General features: G+C 37.2%; 2 protein-coding genes across 2 annotated transcripts; one reads left to right on the forward strand and one right to left on the reverse strand.

The window, feature by feature from the left end:
- Window positions 1-998: 998 nt before the first annotated feature.
- paxbp1 (PAX3 and PAX7 binding protein 1) lies at window positions 999-16,254 on the reverse strand. The gene is made up of 18 exons (XM_051121338.1): window positions 15,865-16,254; window positions 14,572-14,700; window positions 12,807-12,989; window positions 12,328-12,546; window positions 11,982-12,082; window positions 9,620-9,843; window positions 9,024-9,213; window positions 6,965-7,088; window positions 6,093-6,195; window positions 4,460-4,575; window positions 4,172-4,371; window positions 3,930-4,080; window positions 3,694-3,815; window positions 3,504-3,580; window positions 2,416-2,482; window positions 2,150-2,296; window positions 1,882-2,036; window positions 999-1,729 (listed from the first exon to the last, which is right to left on the reverse strand). The coding sequence occupies exons 1-18, from the start codon at window positions 16,139-16,141 to the stop codon at window positions 1,612-1,614; spliced, it is 2,703 nt and encodes a 900-aa protein (XP_050977295.1). The 5' UTR covers window positions 16,142-16,254; the 3' UTR covers window positions 999-1,611.
- An 800-nt stretch (window positions 16,255-17,054) lies between these two features.
- Window positions 17,055-23,986, forward strand: LOC127172174 (E3 ubiquitin/ISG15 ligase TRIM25). Its single transcript, XM_051121343.1, has 6 exons — window positions 17,055-19,907; window positions 20,748-20,843; window positions 20,974-21,207; window positions 21,405-21,558; window positions 21,677-21,736; window positions 23,020-23,986. The coding sequence occupies exons 1-6, from the start codon at window positions 19,320-19,322 to the stop codon at window positions 23,538-23,540; spliced, it is 1,653 nt and encodes a 550-aa protein (XP_050977300.1). The 5' UTR covers window positions 17,055-19,319; the 3' UTR covers window positions 23,541-23,986.
- Window positions 23,987-26,111: the final 2,125 nt, after the last annotated feature.

Here is a 26,111-nt window from a genome sequence, read left to right on the forward strand (position 1 = left end):
GAAGTAAAACTTTAAGTATACTAATATTAATAAATCAGGATATAAGGTGATAAGAATTAAAACTCAAACAATAAGGCACTCTTAAAAATAAAGGTGCTTTAAAAGGTTCTTCACCGCTAGAGCCATTTTTGGTTCCACAAAGAACTATTCAGTCAAACGTTCTTTAACCATCTCCTTCTTACCTTTTTATAATCTGAAGTGAAACAGAAAGGTTCTTCATGGAACCATTTAAACAAAAAAAGGTTTGTCTATTGCATCACAAAGCATCTTTATATTTAAGAGTTTCAACTTTACAATTATAATTGACCAGTTTTTTAATCTTATCTGGCAGAAATTGGCATCCAGATGCATGTGATTTACAATGAACCAGGAAATCAAAGGGAAAAAATGCTTCAGGACCACAGAGGGTGTCGCTAGCAGGTTTGAAATCAAGACCACACCACACTATACCAGACAAGACAAGTTTAGACTCTCACCTCTTAGTGTGCCAAATTGTTTTATAGGCTGCTACAGACTCCCAGCCAGAAACAATAAGAGCCTCCACATCTTCGGTGGCCCTAACACTCATGAAAAACCACTGGGGGAGAAGACAAATGCATGTAACAACAAACAGATACATGTTCATAAAAACCAAAAACTAACATCCTGCAGTGCTCTCTGGCTTGAGTTTAAACAAATACCTCTATAGAATCAGTATATACCACTTTCTACTTCAGGCTAAAGCACAGCCTGAAGAAACTGTTGACATAACTATGAAGTGTGTTAAATGCAAACTGTTAACTGCATGTAAAAACAGTGGTATCTTAAAATCTTTACATTCTTATGCACTGACTAGTGTAATTACAATGGAAGCCTGTTTCCGCTACAAGGGTAAAAACTTGTGAGATATTAATTAATAATTACAAGAAAGGAAATCAAACAGCAACTGAGATGAGTAAAATCACAACTACTCCTCACTTGTAACTCAGTTGTATATAAAGGAAGGAATTTATCCTGAATATCATTAACACTTTATTTATGCAAATAAAACATTTCAAGTTCCAGGAAAACAACAACAAAAAATAAGTACATTCGTTACTGTAGCACGTGGTTTTCTTTGCCAGCATGTCATGTTCATTTGATTAGGAAAGAGGTTGGCACATGAGCGAGTCAAACTTTGTTTTTAAGATGGGCACAGATGCTGTATCCTCCAACCCGTGGCTGTGCATAAATATTTTTTGAACGTTTACAATATGTAGTATGAAACCTGCTCAGGTTTGTGGAAGGGAAAGAGCACAGAACCCATATGTGAGTGTGAGTAAAGTGGACTTTTCTTGCAGGCAATGGACAGTTTAAAAGATTCATTAAGAGACTCCATCCATAAAAAAAAAAAAAAAAAAAAAAAAAAAAGAAGTAAAAAGAAGTGACCTCTCCTCAGGAAAGGGATTACAAAAGTCTTAACACAGCAGAGTGCACTTCAAACCCACTTCCACTGAATTTCAACTGGATTCCACCAATGTGTCCCCAATGGAAACCCTTTAGCCACACAAATAACTGTACAATATTCACAGTATTTACACGGGGTGTCGTCCAAAAACGGTCAGTGATGCAGGCGTCCCATTGCTTTGCCTTTCATTTGTTCTCAAGGAGAGTCTTTATATCTTTAATGCCGTGTTCTGACGCAACCGCGATCACGTGGTCTAAAGCGTTGAGCCGTCCCAGAAGCCTAACCACCTCCTTGATGTGATCCCTATGGAGAGAACCAGATTTCAAAGATACCTTAATTTGTGTTCCAAAGACGAACGAAGGTCTTACAGGTTTGGAACGACATGAGGATGAGTAGTTAATGACTAAGTTTTCATTTTTGGTTCAACTATCCCTTTAACTCAATGACTATTTTACCTCACGTTTCTCTTCTCCACGTCTGATCCAGCCACGCAGCTACGGTAAAGACTGCTGGCCAAGTGTTTTAAATATCTGCAGAAGTTCTCCAACTGAGGAAGAGTCTGCTGTCCTTTCAGACTGCTGAACCACTGCACAGGAAAACACTCCACCACCTGAGGGCAGCAGTGAGAGCAATCCAGTGACTGAGTTGAAGGACTTCATATGTAAATACAATATCAAACTACACAACTGATTTGTTTCACGAAAATGTTGAGGCAAGTCATACCCTGCGGGATTTTTCCACATGTTCCTCGGTAACGTCTGTGGTCTGCAGGGCTGAGAGGATGTAGCGGTTTAGTGTGCTGTCCACGGCGAGCTCCTTCAGCACTGACGGTGACAGGATCCCATCCCATAATAAGATATTTCCAAGCAACTGAAGACAAGAAAAAGATTCAGTTGATTCAATTTACAAATATAAAAGATTGAAATAAGATTAATGGATTCAAGTGACAACAGAAAGTCTTGAGAATATTTAAGCTTGAGTAGTCATACCTTCACGCAAGACCAAAACTGTCTCTGGGAAAAGAGGTAAGGACCAGAGTTCTTGTTCTCCATTACACTGTCAGGGGAAAAAACAAAAATTACACCTCACATACTGGTTTACAAAACATACAGTTGATGTCAAAGTCCCTTGTTTGTCATGAACAGTTAAACTGCCTGTGGTTCTTCAGAAAAATCCTTCAGGTCGCATAAATTCTGTTTTTTAGCTTTTTTGTGTATTTGAACCCAACAATGACTGTATGATTTTAAAATCCATCTTTTTATACTGAGGACAACTGATGGACTCATATGCAACTATTACAGAAGGTTCAAACGCTCACTGATACGTCAGAAGGAAAAGCGATGCATTAAGAGCCAGGGGTGTAAACTTTTGAACAGAATGAAGATGTGTACATTTTTCTTATTTTGCCTAAATATCATATTTTTTCCATTTAGTACTGCCCTTCCGAAGCTACATAAGATACATACGTTTCCCAGAATACAAAATAATTTAAATTTATCCTGATCTTCAAATTCAAAAAGTTTTCACCCCCCAGCTCTAAATCCATCATGTTTCCTTCTGAAGCATCAGTGAGCGTTTGAACCTTCTGTTATAGTTGCATATGAGTCCCTCAGTTGTCCTCAGTGTGAAAAAATGTCTCAAAATCATACAGTCATTATTGGAAAAGCGTTCAAATACACAAAAATACTGAAAAAACAAAAAATTTGTCGGACCGTTTACAGTTTACCTGTTCAGGACAAACAAATGACTCCTGAACAACTATCACTAAAACAAAAAACAGCTGTGGATCGTTCAAGTAACAACATAGTATTAAGAATCAAGTGTATGTAAACTTTTGAATGGGGTCATTTTTATAAATTCAACTATTATTTTCTCTCGTGGACTATAGGTAAACATCTTTTATGTGAAATATCTTATTCAGGTCAGTACTAAATAAAAAAATAACACGCATTTTGTATGATCCCTCTTATTTTAGTAAAATAACATTTTGCAGATTCTGCAGAAACTGGAGGATGTGTACAAAGAACAACATACATAAACAGAGACACAACAGGAGCGATTCAGCTTTTACACTTACTTTTTTGGAAACAGTGGCAGGAAAATGTCATCATCAAGAGTCCGTCGAATTCGCATGACTATGGTCCTCAGAAGCTCCTGAAAACATTTATTTGAGGTTTTAAACAGAATATTAAAAACTAAAATATGTAAAAATAATACATTTGTACACTTGTGGCTTTCATGTGTTCCAGTCTTATCTGTTCACTGACTTGTGTGTTGCGGTTGTCACCGTGCATCACAGTCGGATAGTCTTTAATCAGCCTTTGCATGAAAGTTACCAGTCTGGACGACTGATTGCTGGAGAGCGGATCCCACACCTGATCCGTCAGCACTGAAGGGGGTGACAAGAAGGGCAGAAACTTTGTTTTAAAGCTGCGATTTGGGTTTGAGGTGCTGTTCTGAGTTTAAAAGAAAGAACTGAGCCATAATGATGGGATAGACTAACCTGCTAGTTTAGGAAGCAGCACTCTTTCCACAATAGCAGGAAGCAAGCTGTTATCTATGTCTTCCTCTTTCTTTAGGGCGCTCTGCTCCCCACAGCCATAGAAGAGCAAAGACTCAAACCACAGCATGTACTCAAAGTTGGGACACTCCACCTACATGGCATAATTGTGATATTTTAAGACAAAAATGTTTAAGTGATGCAAAGCAGATCATAAAAATGTGGAAAAAACATGTTCTCTGTACCTCCAATGGAGACCATGAGATGAGCTGTAGTCGAATAAGGGGGTTGAAGAGTTTAGGCAGACACAGTCCAATGTAGGCGTCTCTATAGCATGTAAAATACAGCTTTCTCCAAGTCTCAAAATGAGACTTTATGTTGTCCAGCGAGTGGAAATCCTCCATCACGTCTTCAAAAACCTTCTTTGACTCTTTTAAAATGCGATCTGGAAATCAAAAATGAATTGTTAATTGAGGAAAGAGTGAAAAGTAATCAGTATAAAGTTGTTCTCATATTTAAGTTAAGTTGGTCACCTTTCTCAGAGTTGAAGCTGGTAATGTCAGTGGACGTCTCTTCATCATCACTGGACAGCCCCTCCTTATGCTCGGCTCTCTTGCCGTTCTGCTCTCGAGCTTGTCTGCGACGAGTTCTGTTAGGAAATGTCGAAAATGAATTAATTATAACTGAAATACATCACAGAAACACTGCCTAGAGTAGATCTGAATATTGATTCAATCTAATTTAGATTCACTAGCTATTTAACACACAAACAGAACAGTCATATGTCCCAAAGTGATAGTTGTTCATGAGTCCCTTGTTTGCCCTGAACTGTTAAATAGCTTGCTGTTCTTCAGAAAAATCCTTCAGGTCCCACAATTCTTTTGTTTTTCAGTATTTTTGTGTATATAAACCCTTTCCAATAATGACTCTATGATTTTGAGATCCATCTTTTCACACTGAGGAAAACTGAGGGACTCATATGTAACTACTACAGAAGTTTCAAACGCTTGATGCTTTGAAGATCAGGGTAAATTTAACTTATTTTGTCTGCTGGGAAACATGTAAGTATCTTCTGTAGCTTCTGAAGGGCAGTACTAAATGAAAAAAATTGATATTAAGGCAAAATAAGACAAGTGTACACATCTTCGTTCAAAAGTTTTCACCCCCAGCTCTAAATGCAATGTGTTTCCTTATGGAGCATGAGTGTTTGAACCTTCTGTAATAGTTGCATATGAGTCCCTCAGTTGTCCTCAGTGTGAAAAGATTGATCTCAAAATCATACAGTCATTGTTAGAAAGGGTTCAAATACACAAAAATGCTGAAAAACCAAACAATTTGTGGGACATTAAGGATTTTTCTGAAGAACAGCAGACAGTTTAACTGTTCGGGATAAACAAGGGACTCATGAACAACTATTACTAAACTAAACTAACTAGCTAGCTGTGGATCATTCAGGTAACACAGTATAAGAATCAAGTGTATGCAAACTTTTGAACAGGGTGGTTTTTATAATTTCAACTTATTTTCTCTTGTGGACTATATGGAAATATCTTTTGTGATAAATACCTTATTCAGGTCAGTACTAAATAACATGCATTTTGCATGATCTTTCTTACTCTGGTAAAATAATTAACATTTTTAAGATTCTGCAAGGTGTATGAAAACTTTTGACCTTAACTTTATATTATATATTCATATATATGCATGATTTAGATTATACATGTATATATGAAGAGTTCATCCATCTGACGTATTTCTGTAAAATGAGCATTTCTTTCTGGCTACTTTGTATAGGTTTCTATGTAAGTACTGGTACTTCTGATTGGGCTGAGGCTGGAATTTAGCGAGTTTGAAGTAAAAGTATTTGATGAATGTATACTATGTGTCAGGAGCATTCACTCAGTATCATTATCTTATTTTTGACCGAGATGGCTTTTAGCTGGTTTTGCATCTGAAGTCTTCATATATATATATATAAATATATATATAAATATATTTCTTAAATATATACATGCATGTGTATTTATATATGCATATAAATATAAACAGTACACACACATTGTTAACACAAACTTTTATACTGGTTGTGATTAACTGATTTGACAGGCCTAAAAAAAAAAACAAACAAACAAAAAAAACATAACATATATAAAAATGAATGTATACCGTCTAGCTTCTCTTTCAGCTATCCTCCTCTGCTTGGCCAGCTCCTGATAGGCTGTGCGATCTCTACCAAATGAGTCCAAGTTAGGGGCCATAACAGCCTTACCTGAAACAGAAAAAACTAATATTAACTCACAGTAAAGCTGAGTTCACCAGCTGTTACAGCCTATACTGACAGATCAGATAGTCACGAGTTATTACTCATTAATATATACAGATGTTCATGCATTAGTCCACAAATTTCTCTAAAAACGTAGTTAAAATTGTTAATTCCATGCACTGTGCTTAAAGGGATAGTTCACCCATTTCATAACCATTTACTCACGCTCAAGTTCCAAAAGTTTTTTTCTTCTGTTGAAAATGGAATGGGAAGAATGGAAAATGTACTATGGCTACAGTAAACTGTTTGTGTTCAACGGAAGAAAGTAAGTAATACAGGTTTGGAACGACATGAGGGTGAGTAAATAATGAAAAGGAAAAAAAAAAAAAGTTTGTGTGTAACAAACTATCCCTTTAGGTTTTTCCCTCTTCTGACATCATCAGGATTAATTTCCAACTGGAAGCTGATTTTGATCTACCCGTTCAATTTATTGGGGTGAGATGGAAACTCCCCTCCAAAACACTCACCTGCTCAGCATCTTAGCAATGTTTCAGTGTAAACACTGACCAATAAGAAGCCAGTGAGCTTTCACCATCCGAAAGCCACATACACTTTCACTTGCCTCAATCACACACACATACGTGCACCCACAGGACAGTCTCTTTGTGTACAATTCTGATGTGCAATTAATCATAACTGTATAACAAAAACGGGAAGGAAAATAAAGCAATGAGGCCATTCAAATAAAAAATAAAAACCTTCAAGATGGACTGACTTGAAAGGCTGGAAAACTCCGACGATTCATCTTTAATATCATCCTGTCTTCTCTGGACGAGACGGGACGCCCGCTGCCGAAGTAACTGGTGTATGGCGACCTCTAGCTCCAGAATAACAGGCACCTGAAAGATATGATGATTTTTGTGACAGCTGAACCAAAAACAAGTGGCCGGAGACCGAGACGAGGGGTTCAGTGTGTTCTGCTGTGGCATGGGAAAGAGAAAGCGGCAAAACCAGACCGAATTTAGCCATAATTAATGAGCTCTGGAATTAAAGCCCATTACAGCTGAATCAAAATCGGCTTCCCCCTGTGTTAAATCCTTCATGTTATTTACCTTATTATGAGCCAAAAAAATTGGAGCAGTTTGAAACTTCTGTGAAAGACTTCCAGTTAGCCACTGTTGTTTTTTTTGTTTTGTTTTTTTCTATTTAATGTAATATACAAATACAAAATAGTTTAAATCAACTCCCCTATGGAGAAAATGAATGGGATTTTTCATCCAAGATGTTAATGTCTTTCTTTCTTCAGTTGATAAGAAATTACGTTTCTTAAGGAAAACATTTCGGGAATTGTGGACTTCAATGGTGCCCTCAAGTTTGAACTTTCAAAATGCTTCAAATGTCTGTAAACCAGGGGTCACCAAACTTGTTCCTGAAGCGCAGGTGTCCTGCAGAGTTTACCTCCAACTTTCCTCAACACACCTGCCTGGAGGTTTCAAGTATACCTAGGAAGACCTTGATTAGCTGGTTCAGGTGTGTTTGATTAGTGCTGGAGCTAAACTCTGCAGGGACACCGGCCCTCCAGGACCGGGTCTGGTGACCCCTGCTCTAAACGATCCCAGCTAAGGAAGAAGGGTCTTATCTAGCAAAATGATTGGTCATTTTCAAAACAAACTGACAATTTATATACTTTTTAACCTCAAAAGTAAACTCGTTTTTCCCGATTCAAGACAGTTGGTATGTCGACGAAACTCCCATCTCGTTTTCTTCCCCAACTTTAAAAATCGTTCTACATTGCTGCAGAAGTACCAACCCAGTGTTTACAAAATGAACATGCAAAGATAATCAATTTGTTTTGAAAATGACCAATCATTTTGCTAGATAAGACCCTTCTTCCTCAGACGGGATTGTTTATAGACATTTTAAGATGCATTTAAACTGCATTTTGGAAGTTCAAACTTGGGGGCACCACTGAAGTCCACTATATGGAGAAAAATCCTGAAATGTTTTCCTCAAGAAACAATTTCTTTACGACTGAAGAAAGACAGACATGAACATCTTGGATGACAAAGGGGTGAGTAAATTATCTGTAAATGTTTGTTCTGGAAGTAAAGTATACTTTGGACAAGCTAACCTAACGCTAATGCTATTAAGCTAACTTCACGCATTCGAATAACAGCTTTTTTTTAAAAAATGCTGCGTTATTACCTTTAAAGTGTAGTATAGTCCTTTTTGATAAAGATTTACCTTTTTGACCATTTATTACTTTCAGTGTTTTTAAAAATGACGATCCAACAACATTGTAAACTAGCTAGTTAGCTAGCTACAAAGCAGCTAACAAATTGGAAGTCTTGCACAAAAAGGACATCTGACCTATGACTTTCTAAACAAAGTGACAAGATCTTAGATAAAATAAAGGATTTTTTTTTTCCCAACTAATAACAATTTTGGTGATCTGTTCTCCATGCCCCATCAAAGACACTATGATTTGTGTATATAGTGCCTTTTTATAGCTGAAAAAAAAAAATGAGGGAAACACAGAAAGGCCATCCCTTGATGCATCAGCTGTGGGAAAAAAGACTGAAGATTACACCATAATTCATGAGCTGATGAAAATATAACCTGGTGGACTGCTGAAAATGTTTTATAAATGTAATTTTAGTTTTAAAAATTCGTAAGTCTAACACAATGCTGACACAGGCAACATTTAATAAACTTCTAAAAATCAAAGAAATACAGCACCAACATCAGGGAAAAAAAAAAAAAACATACAAAAAAGGCAAGTCAGTGAAAAAAAAAAATAGCAGCAACATAAAAGCAAATGCATTCATTCTTACCTTTTCACTGAAACACTCAAGCAAGTCTCCAACATACCCTCGCATTTCTTGCAAGAATCTATATTTGTCTGCGGCCTCCTGTGAGGAGCCCTCCAGGAGCTGGATGGTCTTTTTGGAGGCCTCCAGCTCCTCCTGGATCTGCTCAAAGCGCCGGGCATTGGAATCGTGCCCATGACGCATGAAGCTGAGCCTGGCACACAGGGGAGTCAAAGAGAGATTTATTATTAGTAATGTATGGGGACGTCACTAGGGTTGCACATGTCCTGATGAAGACGGTTTTGTCTAAAAAATGCAAAACGGTTGCAGATTTAGTATCTGCAAATTACACCATCTGTAGGATGAGATATCACACTTCAGCTTAACCCTGAGCTGAAACATCACCCGCAAAAGCCAGAATTAACCAGGATCAACGTGTGAGGAGAATTCTGGAATTCCAAAGTGCAATACAAGAACTGTAAACATTTATGGGGCGTGCATCAAATTTATCAGTGAATTAAAAACTAGAAAGGTGTTGGTACATTTCCAAATGGGCAGATCTGAACTTGCAATTTGAGGGGTTACAATGGCCGCCAATGAGAAGGCAGTTCAGACCGTACCTGTCTTTGAGACGTTTCTTTACCAGATCTGTGGTTATAGGGGTCAGGTCACAAGAGGGAATGGGATAAGGAACTGAGGGCTCTGCTTTCAAAGGCTTGCTGTTGTCTGCTCCAACTGTGGCAGCGGCGTAGCTAAAGGGCATGGCGTAAGACGCTCCATACGGCTGTGCGTCATAACCGCCTTGGTAATACATGTTTGGGTCCTCTGATTGGGTGGTTTGGACCTAAAATATCAAAAAAACAGAATGTCAGCATTTTAAATATTGTGATTTTAAAGTGTGTGCGTGTATATTTATACAACAGTTCTTTCTTGTCCTCGAATCTGATTGAGAGGAGTACAATATTTTAGTGATATCGGAACTCCAACCGTTTCACCGTTTGTATCACACTGCTTGTAGTATTTCTCACAGTGAGCGTCATGGTCTATGGTCAATGGTCAAAATCCACTATAATTTTAGTAATAATAATGTCTCAGAATGTAGTTTTAAGAGTTTTTTTTTTTTACATGAGAACATCCTTGTTTGGACTCCAAATATGCGGTTTCTTAATAAAGATAACATCTATTTGAAGATTTGCCTTGATATATTTGGAGATGCGAGCTCCAGAGTGTCAGTGGCCGTTCAGCGCTCAACTAACCTGCCGAGAACAGCCTTACCCGGGCCAGATCTTCTGTAATTTGAGATATAATCTGTTTTGGGAAAATCTAACAGGCAGTCTCAATCTATTATTTGTTCCAGAGCAAACAGTTTTGGCTGCGAGCTAAATTTCATCATGTTATGTTTTACGCAAATTTAATGCTGTATATCAGAGCGCTGCCTTTGTGCTTTTACACTGAATTGTCTAACAACTTTTATGATGCCAAATAATAGTCAAATAATATTTTATATAAACAACATTAGTTTATTTTTAACATTATTTATTAATAATTGTATTCAGTATTGGGAAATGGTGTGTGTTTCTGATAGTGATTTTGGCTACATTATTCCACCATTAGATGGCAACAAGAGGCTGTTTTTATAAGCAAGTCAGCATTAAAGACTTTCATATTGAAAGAGACTAAAACAGGCCTGCAAAAGAGGAAGTTATTTTTACTTTCAACATTAAAGGATAATACGACAAAGATATTGCTTTCCTCAGAAGACAAACTAATGTTTTATTGTGAATATGAGATTGAGCTGTATCAGATGTCGGTAATCACACTTGCTCAGTCCATCTCTCTTTCATAATACTCTACATAATACAGTGCATGTACTATGTATAGCTCTAAAGTTACATTTTCAATTAAGTAACAGAGGCTTGGGCTTAGCTGTTAAACTGTCAACCTGAGATTTGAATCCATGGCGGAAGGAAGTAGTTTGCACAAAAGAGGGTTTTAAAAGACACTCCATTGTTGTTATGTATTTACACATTCGTACCATCGAACTGTTGTATAAATGCAATATCACACTCGCTGCCGTGCGATACTGTTGTATATCGACACACCGTTACTACCTACGGCCAAATCACAATGGTCACATAATCCTTCTAAAATCATTTTAATATTAATATAGTGCTCAAAAACATCCATATTCACTGATCTTAATTTCTTAACTTGAATGCTACATTCCATAGTTTCATGTTATAGTTTAATATTTACAGTAAGTATTAAAAGAGTAGTTCACTTCCAGAACAAAAATGTACAGATAATGTACCCACTTGTCATCTAAGATGTTCATGTCTTTCCTCAGTCGTAAAGAAATTATGTTTTTTAAGGAAAACATTTCCATATAATGGACTTCTAAGACAATTTATATACTTTTAAACCTCAAACGCTAGTCTTGTCTAGCTTTGCGTGAACTCTGTTTTTTCCGATTCAAGACAGTTAGGGTATGTCGAAAAATCTCATTTTTTCCTCCAACTTCAAAATCGTCCTAAGTCGCTACATAAGTACTGACCCAGTGATTACAAAGTGAACACGCAGAGAAGGTCAAACGCCCTTTAAATTGCATTTAAACTGCATTTTGGAAGTTCAAACTAAGAGGCACCATAGATATCCACTATATAAATCCTGAAATGTTTTCCTCAAAAAACAATTTCCTTACGACAGAATAAAGAAAGACATGAACATCTTAGATGACGGGGGGGGGTTGGTCACATTATCTGTAATTTTTTGTTCTGGAAGTGAACTACTCCTGTAACTTAAAAAAAAGGATTTGATAAGTCGAATTTAAGCTGTTGCATTGAAATAAGCATTGACAACAAATAAAAGTTCCAGAACTTTTTAAAGGGGGAAAATAACCCAAAACAAATATACATACACATACCAGTACTGGTATAACAACTAAAATGTTGTTATTGTGACAACTCTAGTACTCTGACTCACCTGTGGGATGCTAATGCCCTTCCTGATCTGCTCCTGCTCCCAGCGACTCACTTCCTCATCCTGCCCATCATCTAGAGCTTCATCGTCACTGCATTCAATACCTAAACCACAACACACACATTCAAAACAAACACTACGGTCAGATCTCGGTTCACTGCGCATCTTTTCCAGTATCTGATATCTCACAAAAGTCCTATTCACAGTAATCCAGTCTTTTTTTGTATGACTTATTAAACGTGACATTTATTACAAGGACAGTCTGTCTAGAGATCGGGTGAATGGGGATTCCTATAATTTTACATACATAGGAGCTTCAGATGACTAGCTCTGAGTTTTATACACTGACCGATTTCCTCCGCTATTTTCTGCCTCTGACTCTTCATCTTGACTCCACTGAAGACGATTCTCTTCTCGTCTTCGTCGTCACTGCCGCCGTTCTCATCTTCATGAGTGAGGCGCTTGTTTGTAACCTCATTCTCGACCAGCGGAGCTTCACCCCCAAGCTCTCGAGCCATCTGCCTACGTTTACGAGCAGCATGAATGAAGGCTGCGTCGGGGATCTCGCCTGTTGTTGGTGTAAACACAATGACTTATCACCTTCACAAGAATTAGTTTAAACAGAAAAAGCCTAAAGGCACTGAAAGCACTTGCTATATAAAAACATGGATTTGATCAAATGCAGTGTTTAACAACATTCAGTGTTTAACCTCAACACCCACATGTAGGTCCCAGCCCTTTATGGCTGCCTAAAAATAGCTTAATCATGCTGACGTGGGTCTTGTGACTTGCTCTACAGGTCTGGTCTAGATTGATGTGAGCTCTCACCTGGTCTGAGCGAACTGAGAGCAGACAGAGTTTGGCTAAACGCTCCACCCGCAGGCCTTTGCTCGCCATCCTCCTCCTGTTCCTCATTGCTGTCCACCTCCATTTCTTCTTCTCCCTGTTCACTGCTGGCTCTGCTGCCCTCTAAGGGCTCCTCTTTAATTGACAGATTCTGAACAGGTCCACCTGGAATGAACAAACTGGCGGTGAGCGATCATACAAACTTACTTTGTAATATTTAACTTGCTAGATAGTCTAACGATAAAGATTTCTGAGGGTTTGTAATACTATGTGGTCTAAACCACCACAGAAAAAGAAATAAACTTAGAACCACCGGGGTCATACACTGTAAAAGGTTGGTGTAGAAAAAAACATTTCAAAGAAACAGTAACATGTTAAATTAAATAAAAAAATATGAAGTAGAAAAACTGAAATAGCATTTTCTTGTAAAATGGACTCCAGTAATCTTTGGTTTATTTACAAGTTTGACAAAACCTAGGGCTGCACACTTAATCTAATTTCTAATCATTAATATAATTATGGATGCCACAATTACGTAATCATTCAAAACTTTTTTTTTAATTAAAGAAAAAAAAAACTATCCAATGTATAGTTGACATTTGAGTCTTAATACTATAAAAAAGCAATAGAAGTTTATTAGTTAGAGTGTTTTCTGCTTATTTTTGTTTTTGTACTTATAAAAAATAAAATATGGCATGCAGTTGCTTCAAGCATTCCTATACAGTTATTTCATTTAATAGTAATTAATAATCACAATTACATTTTAATGGGAATTATTGACAATTCTAATCTTTGTCATAATCATGCAGCCCTAACAAAAAAATTCTCTTAAAAAAAAAAAAAAAAAAAACATAATTATTATAATTATTAAAATAGAAGCTCACTTCTAGAACAACAATTTACAGATAATGTTCTCACCCCGTTGTCATCCCAGATGTTCATGTCTTTCTTTCTTCAGCCATAAAGAAATTGTTTTTTGAGGAAAACTCTGTGTATTCTGGCTGAAGACAGTTAGGGTATGTCGAACTCCAATTGTATTTTCTCCCTCAACTTCACAAATTATTTCAACATCATCCTACATCGCTGCAGAAGTACCAACCCAGTGTTTGCAAAGTGAACATGCAAAGATCATCAAACACCCTTAACTAAAAAGGTAAAACAGCGATACAGGGCGAATTTGAAGTTGAGGGAGAACATGAGATGGGAGTTTTTCGACATACCCTAACTGTCATGAACCGGAAAAAAAAAACAGTCCAGACAGAGTAAGACAAGATGAGCATTTGACATTAAAAAGTATAGAAATTTTATTATTTTTATGAAAATAACCAATCGTTTCACTAGATAAGACCCTTCTTCCTCGGCTGGGATCGTTAACAACCGCATTTGGGATTGTTTGAAGCCACATTTAAACTTTTGAAAGTTCAAACGCGGAGCACCATAGAAGTCCACTATATGGAGAAAAACGCTGAAATGTTTTCTTCAAAAAACAATTTCTTTACGACGGAAGAAAGAAAGACATGAACATCTTGGATGACAAGGGGGTGAGTACATTATATGTAAACCTCTGTTTTGGAAGTGGACTTCTCCTTTAATGCTTCTTTCTGATGAGGATGCACACATGCATTTTTTTAAAAATAAAAATGCATTTAATTTGATGTTTTCCTCAAGTTAAAAAGCAATCCGCTGACTCGAATCTATATGCATAATATCATGACACACACACACACAAAATAAAAACGTTTTGTACCAATGCGTGTGTTTTGATCCTGTATAACATTGCCAGTCTTTTCCAAATCCTCCTTGTATTCTTTCTTGAGCTGCTTGACAATCTTCTTGCTGTGGTTGGATTTCTTCACACGGAACACTTCAGCCTCATCTAATGGTGACAGATATATAGTGAAATTCATGAAAACATCTGTGCGATTCACTACAAGTTATCCACCTTATTCTTCAACGCGGAAGTAAGCCTTTGGGCGAGACTTCCAGTTCAACATGCAGTAAACAATAAAACTGTTTGCTCTACAAAACAGTGCGTTCATAATTAAGAATTCATATGACATTAAAATATTATGGTAAGACACACCAACTCGCAATATCAAGCAGAAAAACAAGCTGTTTTGTGGAGCTAAAAATGGACTCATAAAATTTACAAATGGCTACGCCCACTCTAAGGGAAAAATAAGTGGATAGAAAAAAGTGTTTTTCATGATTTTTATGATTACTGGATAAAGTTAAAGTAATTTGTGACCCTGGACCACAAAACCAGTCTTAAGTCGCTGGGGTTTATTTGTAGCAATAACCAAAAATACATTGTATGGGTCAAAATTATTGATTTTTTTTTTATGCCAAAAATCATTAGGAAATTAAGTAAAGATCATGTTCCATAAAGATATTTTGTAAAATTCCTACTGTAAATGTATGAAAACTTAATTTTTGATTAGTCATATACATTAAGAACATTACTTGAACTTTAAAGGTAATTTTCTCAATATTTTGATTTTTTTGCACCCTCAGATTCCTGATTTTTAAATAGTTGTATTTCGACCAAATATTGTCCTATCCTAACAAACCATACATCAACGGAAAGCTTATTTATTCAGCTTTCATATGATTTATAAATCTCAGTTTAGAAAAAAATGACCATTATGACTGGTTTTGTGATCCAGGGTCACATTTGTTTCAAAAGCAGTTTTAAAATTCTCCGATATTTTCATATTTGCCCATGACCGTTGAAATCCGATTCTCACGTATCGCTGTAATATTATCATATTGGTCTTTAGCCAATCATTGGGTATATTCAAATATGTGCAGAGTCCTAATTGGTCGGTATTACTAGCTAATATAATATGCTAAGTAGCTCGTGTTTTTCGGTTAGTGATCGTCACTTTAATGACACGAACAGTTACGCAATTTCAGTAGACCGCAATTAGATGGTTAACTACACTGCAGAACTCTACACGAATAATTTGTGAAACGTTACGTTTTCATACTAATATTCATTAGGTTACATGTGTCTTCCATGGCAGTTAATACTACGCACCTTCATCATCGTGGAAGCTCAGCAGACTCGCTTTCGGTTCCTCTCGGTTCTCCTTCTTTCTCTTCTTCTCTTTGTTGGACTTGATAGCAGCGGGCTGAAATCCGTTTCCGTGATTGTTTAGCATGTTTGCTGCAGGAGCGGGGCCGGTGATTGTGGACTCACTCGGGTTCGCCGAGTCTTCAGCCCCGGGCCCGCCGGACTGCTGGTCCTCCTCTTTCTCCTCATCTTCCGAGTCATTCCTCCGTCTGAAATTGCACCTCTTGGCTTTCTTAAACATGGTGGTGTAATGTGCAACGTCTCTAGGAGAGTATGTACAGACTGATTTTTACATTTATGCAAGGCGCCAATGATGATAACAAGTCCACCATTTTGCCTTTAGCGGAAACGCTTATGTACTAGTGATGGGTCGTTCTTGAACGATTCGTTCATTTTGAACGAATCTTTAATGTGACTCGGGACGAACGAGTCGCCTCGGGGAGTGATTCGTTCAGTCGCGCATGCGCAACATCCTATTAGGTTCTGTACTGGAATTAGTTCACCTGTTTTAGAGTCGTTCGTTCACCTTATGGGGCTGTCACGTGATGAACGAACGACTCAAACCCGAAGACTCAAAAGATGAACTAATCAATTCTCCTTCCGGCTCAGACTGCATAGGTTAACATTACGGGGATGTCACGTGATGAACGAACGACTCAAACCCGAAGACTCAAAAGATGAACTAATCAATTCTCTTTCCGGCTCAGGCTGCATAGGTTAACATTACAGGGCTGTCACGTGATGAACGAACGACTCAAACCCGAGGACTCGAGAGATGAACTAATCAATTCTGTTTCCGGCTCAGACTGCGTTGGTTAGCTAATTGGGCTGTCACGTGATGAACGAACAACTCAAACCCGAAAACTTGTCAGATAAGAGGTGAGGTGAGCGAATCATAGACTAAAGACCCAGGTAAACAATGAATGAATCTTTTCTGTTTCTTATAGCATTATAGTTTTGTTTTGTTTGTAGTGTGATCAACGTTTGTGTAAGCAGTAGATGTGTTAGGGAGGTAAAACGTAACATTTTAATTATATTTTGCTAAAATGAACGTAATGAACGAAATGACTCGAAAAAAGATTCGTTCATTTTGCTGAACGAGACTCAAAGGACCGAGTCGGTAAAATGATCCGAACTTCCCATCACTATTATGTACCTCTGTGGATGTTTAGATTTACTGAGAGGCAAGGGGAACTCGCTGTTGCCATCAAGAGGAGAGGCGCTGAACAGCGTACTTGTGTTTTTTACAACGTGAGAAGGGTATTCCTGCGCAACCGGAGGCTGCAGTTTCAGGACCGCATTCCTAGGACCGCATTTTTTTGTATTATTTTATTTATTTATTGTATTTATGTATGTATTAGCTTCTTATACTATTTAATAGCGCTTGCTATTCAGTTCTGTATGTTATTATATTTTAAAGAAATATGTAGTTGGTCAACCCTCTATGGTACGGTGTTGCCTCCAGGCAACACAGCCTATTTTTGTTTTTTTAAATAAAATGAGCCACCCATTTAATGAATCAATGCTATCTTAGTAAAGAAGAAGTAAAATACTAACAAATGAAATTGCAGAAAAGTGGTCACATGACCCATAGGGGTCTATTTTGCTTCCTCTTTGAGGACATGTGCACATGTCACATGACTCCATATTTTGTCCAGAGAAAGGTGCAGTTTTCATCAATTTTCATTCATATAATTGCCAACAAAAAATCTGAATCACCTTCACTGATTAGTAAAGAAGTATTTTCAAAAACTTTTCAGAATATATCATCAAATATATCATCAAACTGCATGTTGCCTCAAGGCAACATTGTACCGTAATGGAATCACATATGGCCATACCAGGCATATAGCATAGCATACGTGTATATGATATTTGTAAGAAAAAAGTTAGAATAATCTAAATGTATTTGCATTTTTGCATGATAATGTAATGCATTTATAAGAATTGTAATTCATATACAATATCTGCACATATTCTGTTGAGAGGAAGTGCTTCCTCAGATTTCACAAGCAGTGAGGAGTCATTAGTGAGGAAGGAGATTTTACATGCATGTGCTTGTGTGTGTATGTGCATGCTTGTAAGGAAAAGTTATATATTAGCATAAGGTTATGATCATTTTATTTATTTTTTTACTTTGAAACAACACTAATTATAATATTTTGGTATGATAACAGATATGATAGTTTGGTTATACTTGTGATCCACGATGGTACAGTGTTGCCTGAAAGCAACATGTGGGTATGAAATCTTACTTTTTGTTAAATATGAGATATGCAAAACATCAAAAGTGTGATAAATCTATTTGTTCAAATGTTTGATTAAAGATATTGGTGTTTTAAATAAATTGATTATTTTTTTCTGCATGAAAATATCAAATGTTTCATTTTGTCCGTTGTGGTACAATGTTGCCTTGAGGCAACAAACTTTTAAAAAATTAATAAATAAAAAAATTATAAAAATGTTTATTGATATTGTTATAATGTCCAATTTTAAGCAGGAAAAACATCACAAATAATTTTTTCCTCATTGATATCATATTGCGTACCGTAGAGGGTTAATTGTACACACTTAATTATTGTCCTAACCAACTCCTAACTCTTAACATACCCTTAACATTGGAAACCCGATTGAAATATTTAACCTAATTTATTTCAATATATTCTATATATATTCTGGTTTTAAATTCAGTTTTCTTGTAAGAAAGAAAGATCATTAGCTGCAGCACAGCGATTCACATCTGATGTGTGACATAAATTGCAGTAAACGGTAAAACAATTGCGCTACAAATTAGTGTGTTTATTGGTACATTAATAAATGTAAAATCCAATAGCAAAATTTGAATACAAATGCTAGTTTATAACATTTAGCATGAACAATGAACTGTTTTGCTCAGCTAAATGGAGACTGTTGACACCGCCTCGAACACAAATTCACACCAGGTCTTACATTAAAAATTAAGTTTTAGTTGTATGCTTGAATCAGGTCTCCTCTAGATGGCCTGTCACAAAAAAGTGGGGTCTTAGAAGTGCGGTCCTGAAACTGCAGCCTCCGGTTGTGCAGGAACATACATATACATATTGGTCTATCGCGGGTTACGCGGAGCTGCATGTTTTAAGGTTTTGCTGATATGACAGTTTACCGAACAGCTAAAAACCAAAGATTTTAGAGCGCTCGTGCTATAATCCTTTGATTAGATTGACAGGAAGGCTGATTTGATGGTTGCCTAGCAACATAAAAAAAACGCAACGCACTGCTCAAAAAGTCACCAGAAAAAGGCAGTGCGGTGCGCCTCGCGTTTTCAGAACTAAAAAACGCGTTCGTTGTGATCGGGGTCTTACAGTGTTTCATTTACTCGAAAACGAGACCAGGAAACGGAGGAAGTTTTCCAGTGGTTTTACCCGATTGCACATGGTGAAATGGCAGAAGCCAGTATTTCAGTCGCCCCGGAGCAGTTCTGCTGTCCAGTATGTCTGGATCTCCTGAAGGAGCCTGTGGCTCTTCCCTGTGGACACAGTTACTGTATGGACTGCATTACAGACTACTGGAATCAGGATGATGAGAAGGGAGTCTACAGCTGTCCCCAGTGCAGACAGTCGTTCACTCCAAGACCTGTACTGAGCAAAAACACCATTCTGGCTGAAATGGTGGAGAAACTGGGGAAGACAACACTCCAGACTGCTGATCCTGCTCAGTGTGCTGGTCCTGGAGATGTGGAGTGCAGCGTCTGTACTGGAAGAAAACGCAAAGCTGTCAAATCCTGCTTGATGTGCATGAACTCTTACTGTCTAATTCATCTTGAACAGCATGAAAATTTCTTCAAAGACAAGAAACACCATCTGATGCAAGCTACTGAACGGCTCCAGCAAATGATCTGTAAGACACATGACAGACCTCTAGAAGTTTACTGTCAGACTGATCATGAGTTTATTTGTTTGATGTGTATGCTGGACAAACACAAAAATCATAAGACTACAACAGCTGCAGCAGAGAGGGCAGACACACAGGTACTTGAACGTTCACATCATAAAAAGTAAATCTCTATTAAAAGATCAGTGTTTAAACATGAATTCTCAGACTGGGCTGTTTGTTTGCTTGCAACCTGGCAACCGTAAGAGGAACTATTTTTTAAATGTATACAACACAATACTATTTATAAGGTTTTAAAAAATATATGAAGTGAAGTCTGAGGATCTTATTTTTGAACAACGGGCAAAATCTACGCATTCTACGCATTCAGTATTTCAAATTTGGGACGTATTGAACTTCGACGGGTTTTTAAATATATGTGGCATTAATTGCATGTTTAATTGCAAGTTTATACAAATACCCAGGAGATAAAACTTAAATACACGTTTTACCACATAAGTAGTAATATTTTACATTGACTGTTGTTACTAAGTAATGCGATTGTTGTCATTGTAGTTATTGTTTTGTAGTAATATTTTTAATTTAGTACATGCATTAGTTGTACTGTAGGCATTGACATGCATTTCTCTTGTTTGTTTGTTTTTTGGATTGATTAATTTTGTTGTTAAGGCAAAGCCTGTTATGAAAAAGGGTAGACTTAAGCATATACAGTTTATTTAACCTTTATACAAAATACAAAAGAAAATCTTTCCTCAAAAGCCTGATGTATCATATTTGACTCCCATTTTAACATGAAAAAAGTGTTCATCTTGAAACATTAATAACAATATAAAAGTTATTTGGCACCAGTGGTCTTAACAACTTACTTAGACTAATGATGCTTTTAGGAAATGCAGCCCAGGCTGATTTTTGAAGATCTCATAGGAACTGATATTAAAGAATATTTCTCAGTTTACTGTTAATTCTTTGTTCAACAGAGGCAATTAGAGGAAGATCGCAGATTTTGCAATGAGAAAATCCAGCAGAAAGAGCAAAAACTTCAGGAGATTAAAAAGGCTGTGGATTCACACAAGGTGAGTTTTTAGAGGAAAACTGCATTGGGCTTGAAAAGGTCAACATGGAAATCTAGTGTCGCGCCACTTTCCAGTCCCCGATCCCCACAGTGAGAACATACTGTCTCCCTCACTTTGTGTGTCCTAACAGCGCTCTGCTCAGGCAGCAGTGGATAACATTGAAAGGATGTTCACTGAACTGATCTGCACCATTGAGAGAAGCCGCTCTGAGATCACACAGCTGATCAGAGCTCAGGAAAAGGCTGCAGTGTCTCAAGCTGAAAAGCGCATGAAGAAACTGGAGTTTGTAATTGATTTTCTGAAGAGAGAAGATACAGAGCTGGAGCAGTTGTCACACACAGACGATCACATCCATTTCCTTCAGGTGACAGAATTCAGGCAAAAGATCCTTAATTGAAGAGGACTTTTACTAATTTTGTTGAATTCTTTAATCAATAATATAAGTATTATAATCTGTGTATCATTTATGTAGAGTAGAATTATCACTGAAATCCTGGATAAAGTTGATTTCATTTTTTTAAGCTGGATATCTTTATTGTAATTCTGTTTTTGTGTCTGTAGAGTTTCGAGCATACCTTGTTGCCTTATGAGAAAATATTCTACATCACTGCCAGTTCCCAGCATTCTTTTGACAACATTGAAAAATCAGTCTCTCTGCTGAGAGGGAAACTTGAAGATTTCTGCAAAGAGGAAATAGAACGGATTTCTGCTAGAGGTAAAATTATGCATCCTTTCCTTATAGATTTGATTTATACAGTTTATGGATAAAGAGCTCTTGTTGAATACATTTTATCTTTATATAAAACATGACACTTTTCCATTGGTGTCTACAGTGAAATACATCCAAATCACTGCCACCAATAAGCCCAAGACTAGGGAGGAGTTCTTACAATGTAAGTCTATCTATCTATCTGTCTGTCTATCTATCTATCTATCTATCTATCAATCTATCATCTATCTATCTGTCTATCTAGCTGTCTGTCTGTCTACCACCTAGCATCAAAATTATTAAACATCATTCCACACAAAATCACTACATAGTATTTAATATGTTGTAACGTAAGAATTAATTATATATGAGCAATAACATAAAGCCCATTAATTCTTGATTTCTTAAAGGGGTCATCGGATGCCCATTTTCCACAAGTTGATATGATTCTTTAAGGTCTTAATGAAAAGTCTATAATATACTTTGGTTACAAATTCTCAGTGGTTGTGTAAAACAACACCCTTTTTTCTTTGTCAAAATGAGCTCTGCAAAAATCATCCCATTCTGAGGGATTGTTCCTTTAAATGCAAATGAGCTCTGCTCGCCCCGCCCCTCTCTTCTCTCTGTGGAGTGACGAGCCTGTTTACTTTACCATATTTAGCCACGTTTAGCCACTAAACTTGCTAACTAGCACATTATTAGGAAAGGCGATCACAAAGATTCATTTAAAAAACCCTTATACTCACACTTCTTCTGTAGGTGAAGCTGCATCACGAATGGTTTGCGCGAACATAAACAGATATATGTAGATCAGGAGCCGCATTTCCTTCACAAACAAACGTAATCCACTGCATCTTCGGCGACTCAGATGTCGGGAGTAAATGACGACCACTATGTTCATTATTACATCAAGCAACACAACACCTCAATCGCTCAATCGGAGATATTCTTGACTAACTTACATCCCTGCTCCAGCATTGAAACAATGGAGGTCGGACTGTTACAGCTAATCTGAGGTAAAACGCTCATGTCAATCAACTATTGTGGGAGCGGCCACACCAACAGGCTTCTGAGAACGGCTCGATTTGAAAAAGGGGATATTATTTTTACAGATTAATTAAAAGCCACTGCATGGATTTTTATAATTATAGGGTAGATGTGTACAAACACTGCCAACACACATTAATGTTTAAACAACATGAAAAAGTGAACTTTGCATCCGATGACCCCTTTAAACTTGTATTACTGTAGACAGATTTCTTTCTTGTTGTTTTTGTCTTATACTACTCACTAAAACATAGAAAGGATTACCATTTTACAATCTTGTTTAATGTAATTAATTAAAAAATATTATTTAATTTTAATCTTATTATTATTTTATTATTATACTGTTTATTTCTTGATTTGTATTTCTAATCTGTGTATTCCTTTATAATATATATTTATTTCTTATTTTACTTCTTTCAGTTTCCTGTCCGCTCAGTCTGGATCCAGACACAGTGAATACCCATCTCTGTCTGTCTCAGGGGAACACAGTAGTTACTTATACTGACAAAGGCCAGCTGTGTATTGCACATCCAGACAGATTTATAGCAAGCCCTCAGGTGTTGTGTAGAGAGAGTGTGTATGGATGTGCATACTGGGAGGTTGAGTGGAGTGGGAATTGTTGGGTGGGAATTGCAGTGTCTTATAAGAGCATCGACAGGAAGGGTGAATTTGGATTTAATGATCACTCCTGGACATTGCGAAACACTAACTCAGATCTGTTTTTTACACATAATTCTGTACATAGTAAAATCATTGCACCCTTAAAGTCCTCTAGAATAGGAGTGTGTGTGGATCACAGTGCAGGGACTCTGTCCTTCTACAGCGTCTCTGACACAATGACCCTTCTCAAAAAAGTCAAGACCACATTCACTCAGCCGCTCTATCCTGGGTTTATGGTTCAAAAAGGATCAAGTGTGAAACTATGTAATCTAAGAACTTAGTATTATAAACAGTCATATAGTATCAGACAAATAGCATTATATCATTACTATATTATTATTAGTTTTGTTATTGTTAACTAAAACTGTTACAACTGTCATTTTTATTAACTGAAATAAAGCGGAAATAAAATATAAACCTCAGGTGAATTTGCCTACTTAAAAATATTACAGGGTTTTTGCAGTGTTTACAGGTGATCTCATATGCATACATTATGACTTTACCAACGTTGTGCCAACAGTATGTTCCTGCATATGTTCCTGTGATCAGGGCCTAAGGAGTCATGCAGTTTGTACTTACAATGCTGCACTAAGTTCAACCACAGGGTGCCACTATTTATGCCACTTCAGAAAAGAAAAATCATGCTTTGATCAATGATTTCAATGTTTGTGAATCTGTAAAACAATTTCAAGGCCCTGGAAAGTTTTTGAAAATAAAAATGCATAGATACAGGTCCTTGAAAGTGCTTGAATTTATTTTGTGCAAGAAGGTTTCTGGAAAAAATCCCATATTATTTCCTCTGGTCCGCTATTTTTTTTTTTTACTTCGTGACCTATGCATACTAGCTTGCTTTCCTCTGTCTTATGTGACCCTGGACCACAAAACCATTGACACTGAGATTTATACATCATTCATCTGAAAGTTGAATATATAAGCTTTCCATTGATGAATGTTTGTTAGGATAGGACAAAATTTGGCCGCGATGCAACTATTTGAAAATCTGGAATCTAAATATATATATATATATAGAGAGAGAGAGAGAGAGAGAGAGAGAGAAAATTGCTTTTGAAGTTGTCCAACTATAGTTCTTAGCAATGCATATTGCTGATCAAAAATTAGGTTTTTATATATCTACGGCAGGAATTGTACAAAATATCTTCATGGAACATGATCTTTACTTAATATCCTAATGATTTTTGGCATAAAAGAAAAATCAATAATTTTGACCCATACAACGTATTTTTGGCTTTTGCTACTAATATACCCATGCTACTTAAGACTGGTTTTGTGGTCAAGGGTCACATATGTCACATATGGCATATGAAAACTGTAACAATGTATCTTACAAGGTAACACGATGCAACCCTGCTCTCACTTGAAATGTGTCCCCACATTAAGTTCTTGAATTTGAGGGTATTGGACTTGGAAAGTCCTTGAAAGGTCCTTGAATTTGAAGTTAACCAAGAAGTGGGAACCCTGTAAATCATAATTATGACTTAAATGCCGTATTGTTTTAGTACCCCAAACCAGAGTTATAGAAGAGCACAGAACTGACTCAATAACAGCTGAGTTAAACTGTGTCATCAGTGCCTGTGGTAAATTGAACTTTTTCAGCTGATAAAGAAAATACAACCTCTGCTGGGCTTTTTTCACAATGGAGTCAATGTGAATGTCCCACTTCAGGTCCTGGGAGAGGTGTCCCTATGAACTTGAATGAATCCACTGCAGCCACAGTGCTGTTCATGATGGTGAGAGGGGGAAGTGCAGGGGGGTTTCTCCTGAAGTCTCCAGTTTTGAGCGTGTTGAGCTCCAGGTTGTTGTGACTGCACCAGACATCCAGCTGCTCAACCTCCTGTCTGTGAGCAGACTCGTCACCATCCTTGATGAGACCGATGACTGTAGTGTCTGCAAACTTCAGAAGTTTGACAGAGGGGTCTTTAGAGGTGCAGTCATTTGTGTAGAGGGAGAAGAGCAGTGGGGAGAGAACGCAAGCCTGGGGAGCATCAGTGCTCATGGTGCGGGTGCCGGATGTGGGTTTTCCCAGCCTCACTAGCTGCTGCGTCTCTGTCAGGAAGCTGGTGATCCACTGACAGATGGAGGTGGGTACAGAGAGCTGTGTCAGTTTATTCTGAAGGATATCTGAAATGATGGTGTTGAAAGCAGAGCTGAAGTCCACAAAAAACATCCTTGCATAGATCCCTGGTTTGTCTAGATGTTAAAGGACGTAACGCAATCCCATATTGACTGCATCATGCACAGACCTGTTTGCTCGGTAAGCAAACTGCAGGGGGTCCAGCAAGGGTCCAGTAATGTCCTTCAAGTAGACCAACACCAGTCTCTCAAATGACTTCATGACCACAGATAATAAAGCAACAGGTCTATAGTCATTAAGTCCCGTGATGTTTGGTTTCTTGGGTACAGGGATGGAACATTTGAAGCAGGATGGGGATCTGCTGAAGATCAATGTGAAGATGGATGATAGCTGGACAGCACAAACTTTAAGGCAGGCTGGAGAGACACCATCTGGGCCTTTGGCTTTCCTTATCTTCTGCTTTCTGAAAACTCTGCAAACATCACTTTCACAGATCATCACTGAGATAGTATAATAACTGGTATTATTATTATTTTTTTAAAGTTTTTATTTAATTTTAGTTAAAGGTTGTCATTTTATTGTGTTTTTGTCATTTTTCATTAGTTAAAAATGTCTACTGTACTACTTTTTATTCGTTTTTAATTTTGTTATATTAGTACATCAAGTTAAACAAAAAAATTAAATGTGAATTTTATTTTATTTCAGATTACTTTTTTCAGTTATGTTTTTTAATGACTTTAGATTTTATCTTTATTGCATC

The sequence above is a fragment of the Labeo rohita genome, chromosome 10 (genome assembly GCF_022985175.1).
Source record: "Labeo rohita strain BAU-BD-2019 chromosome 10, IGBB_LRoh.1.0, whole genome shotgun sequence".
In the NCBI taxonomy this organism is placed as follows: Eukaryota; Metazoa; Chordata; class Actinopteri; order Cypriniformes; family Cyprinidae; genus Labeo; species Labeo rohita.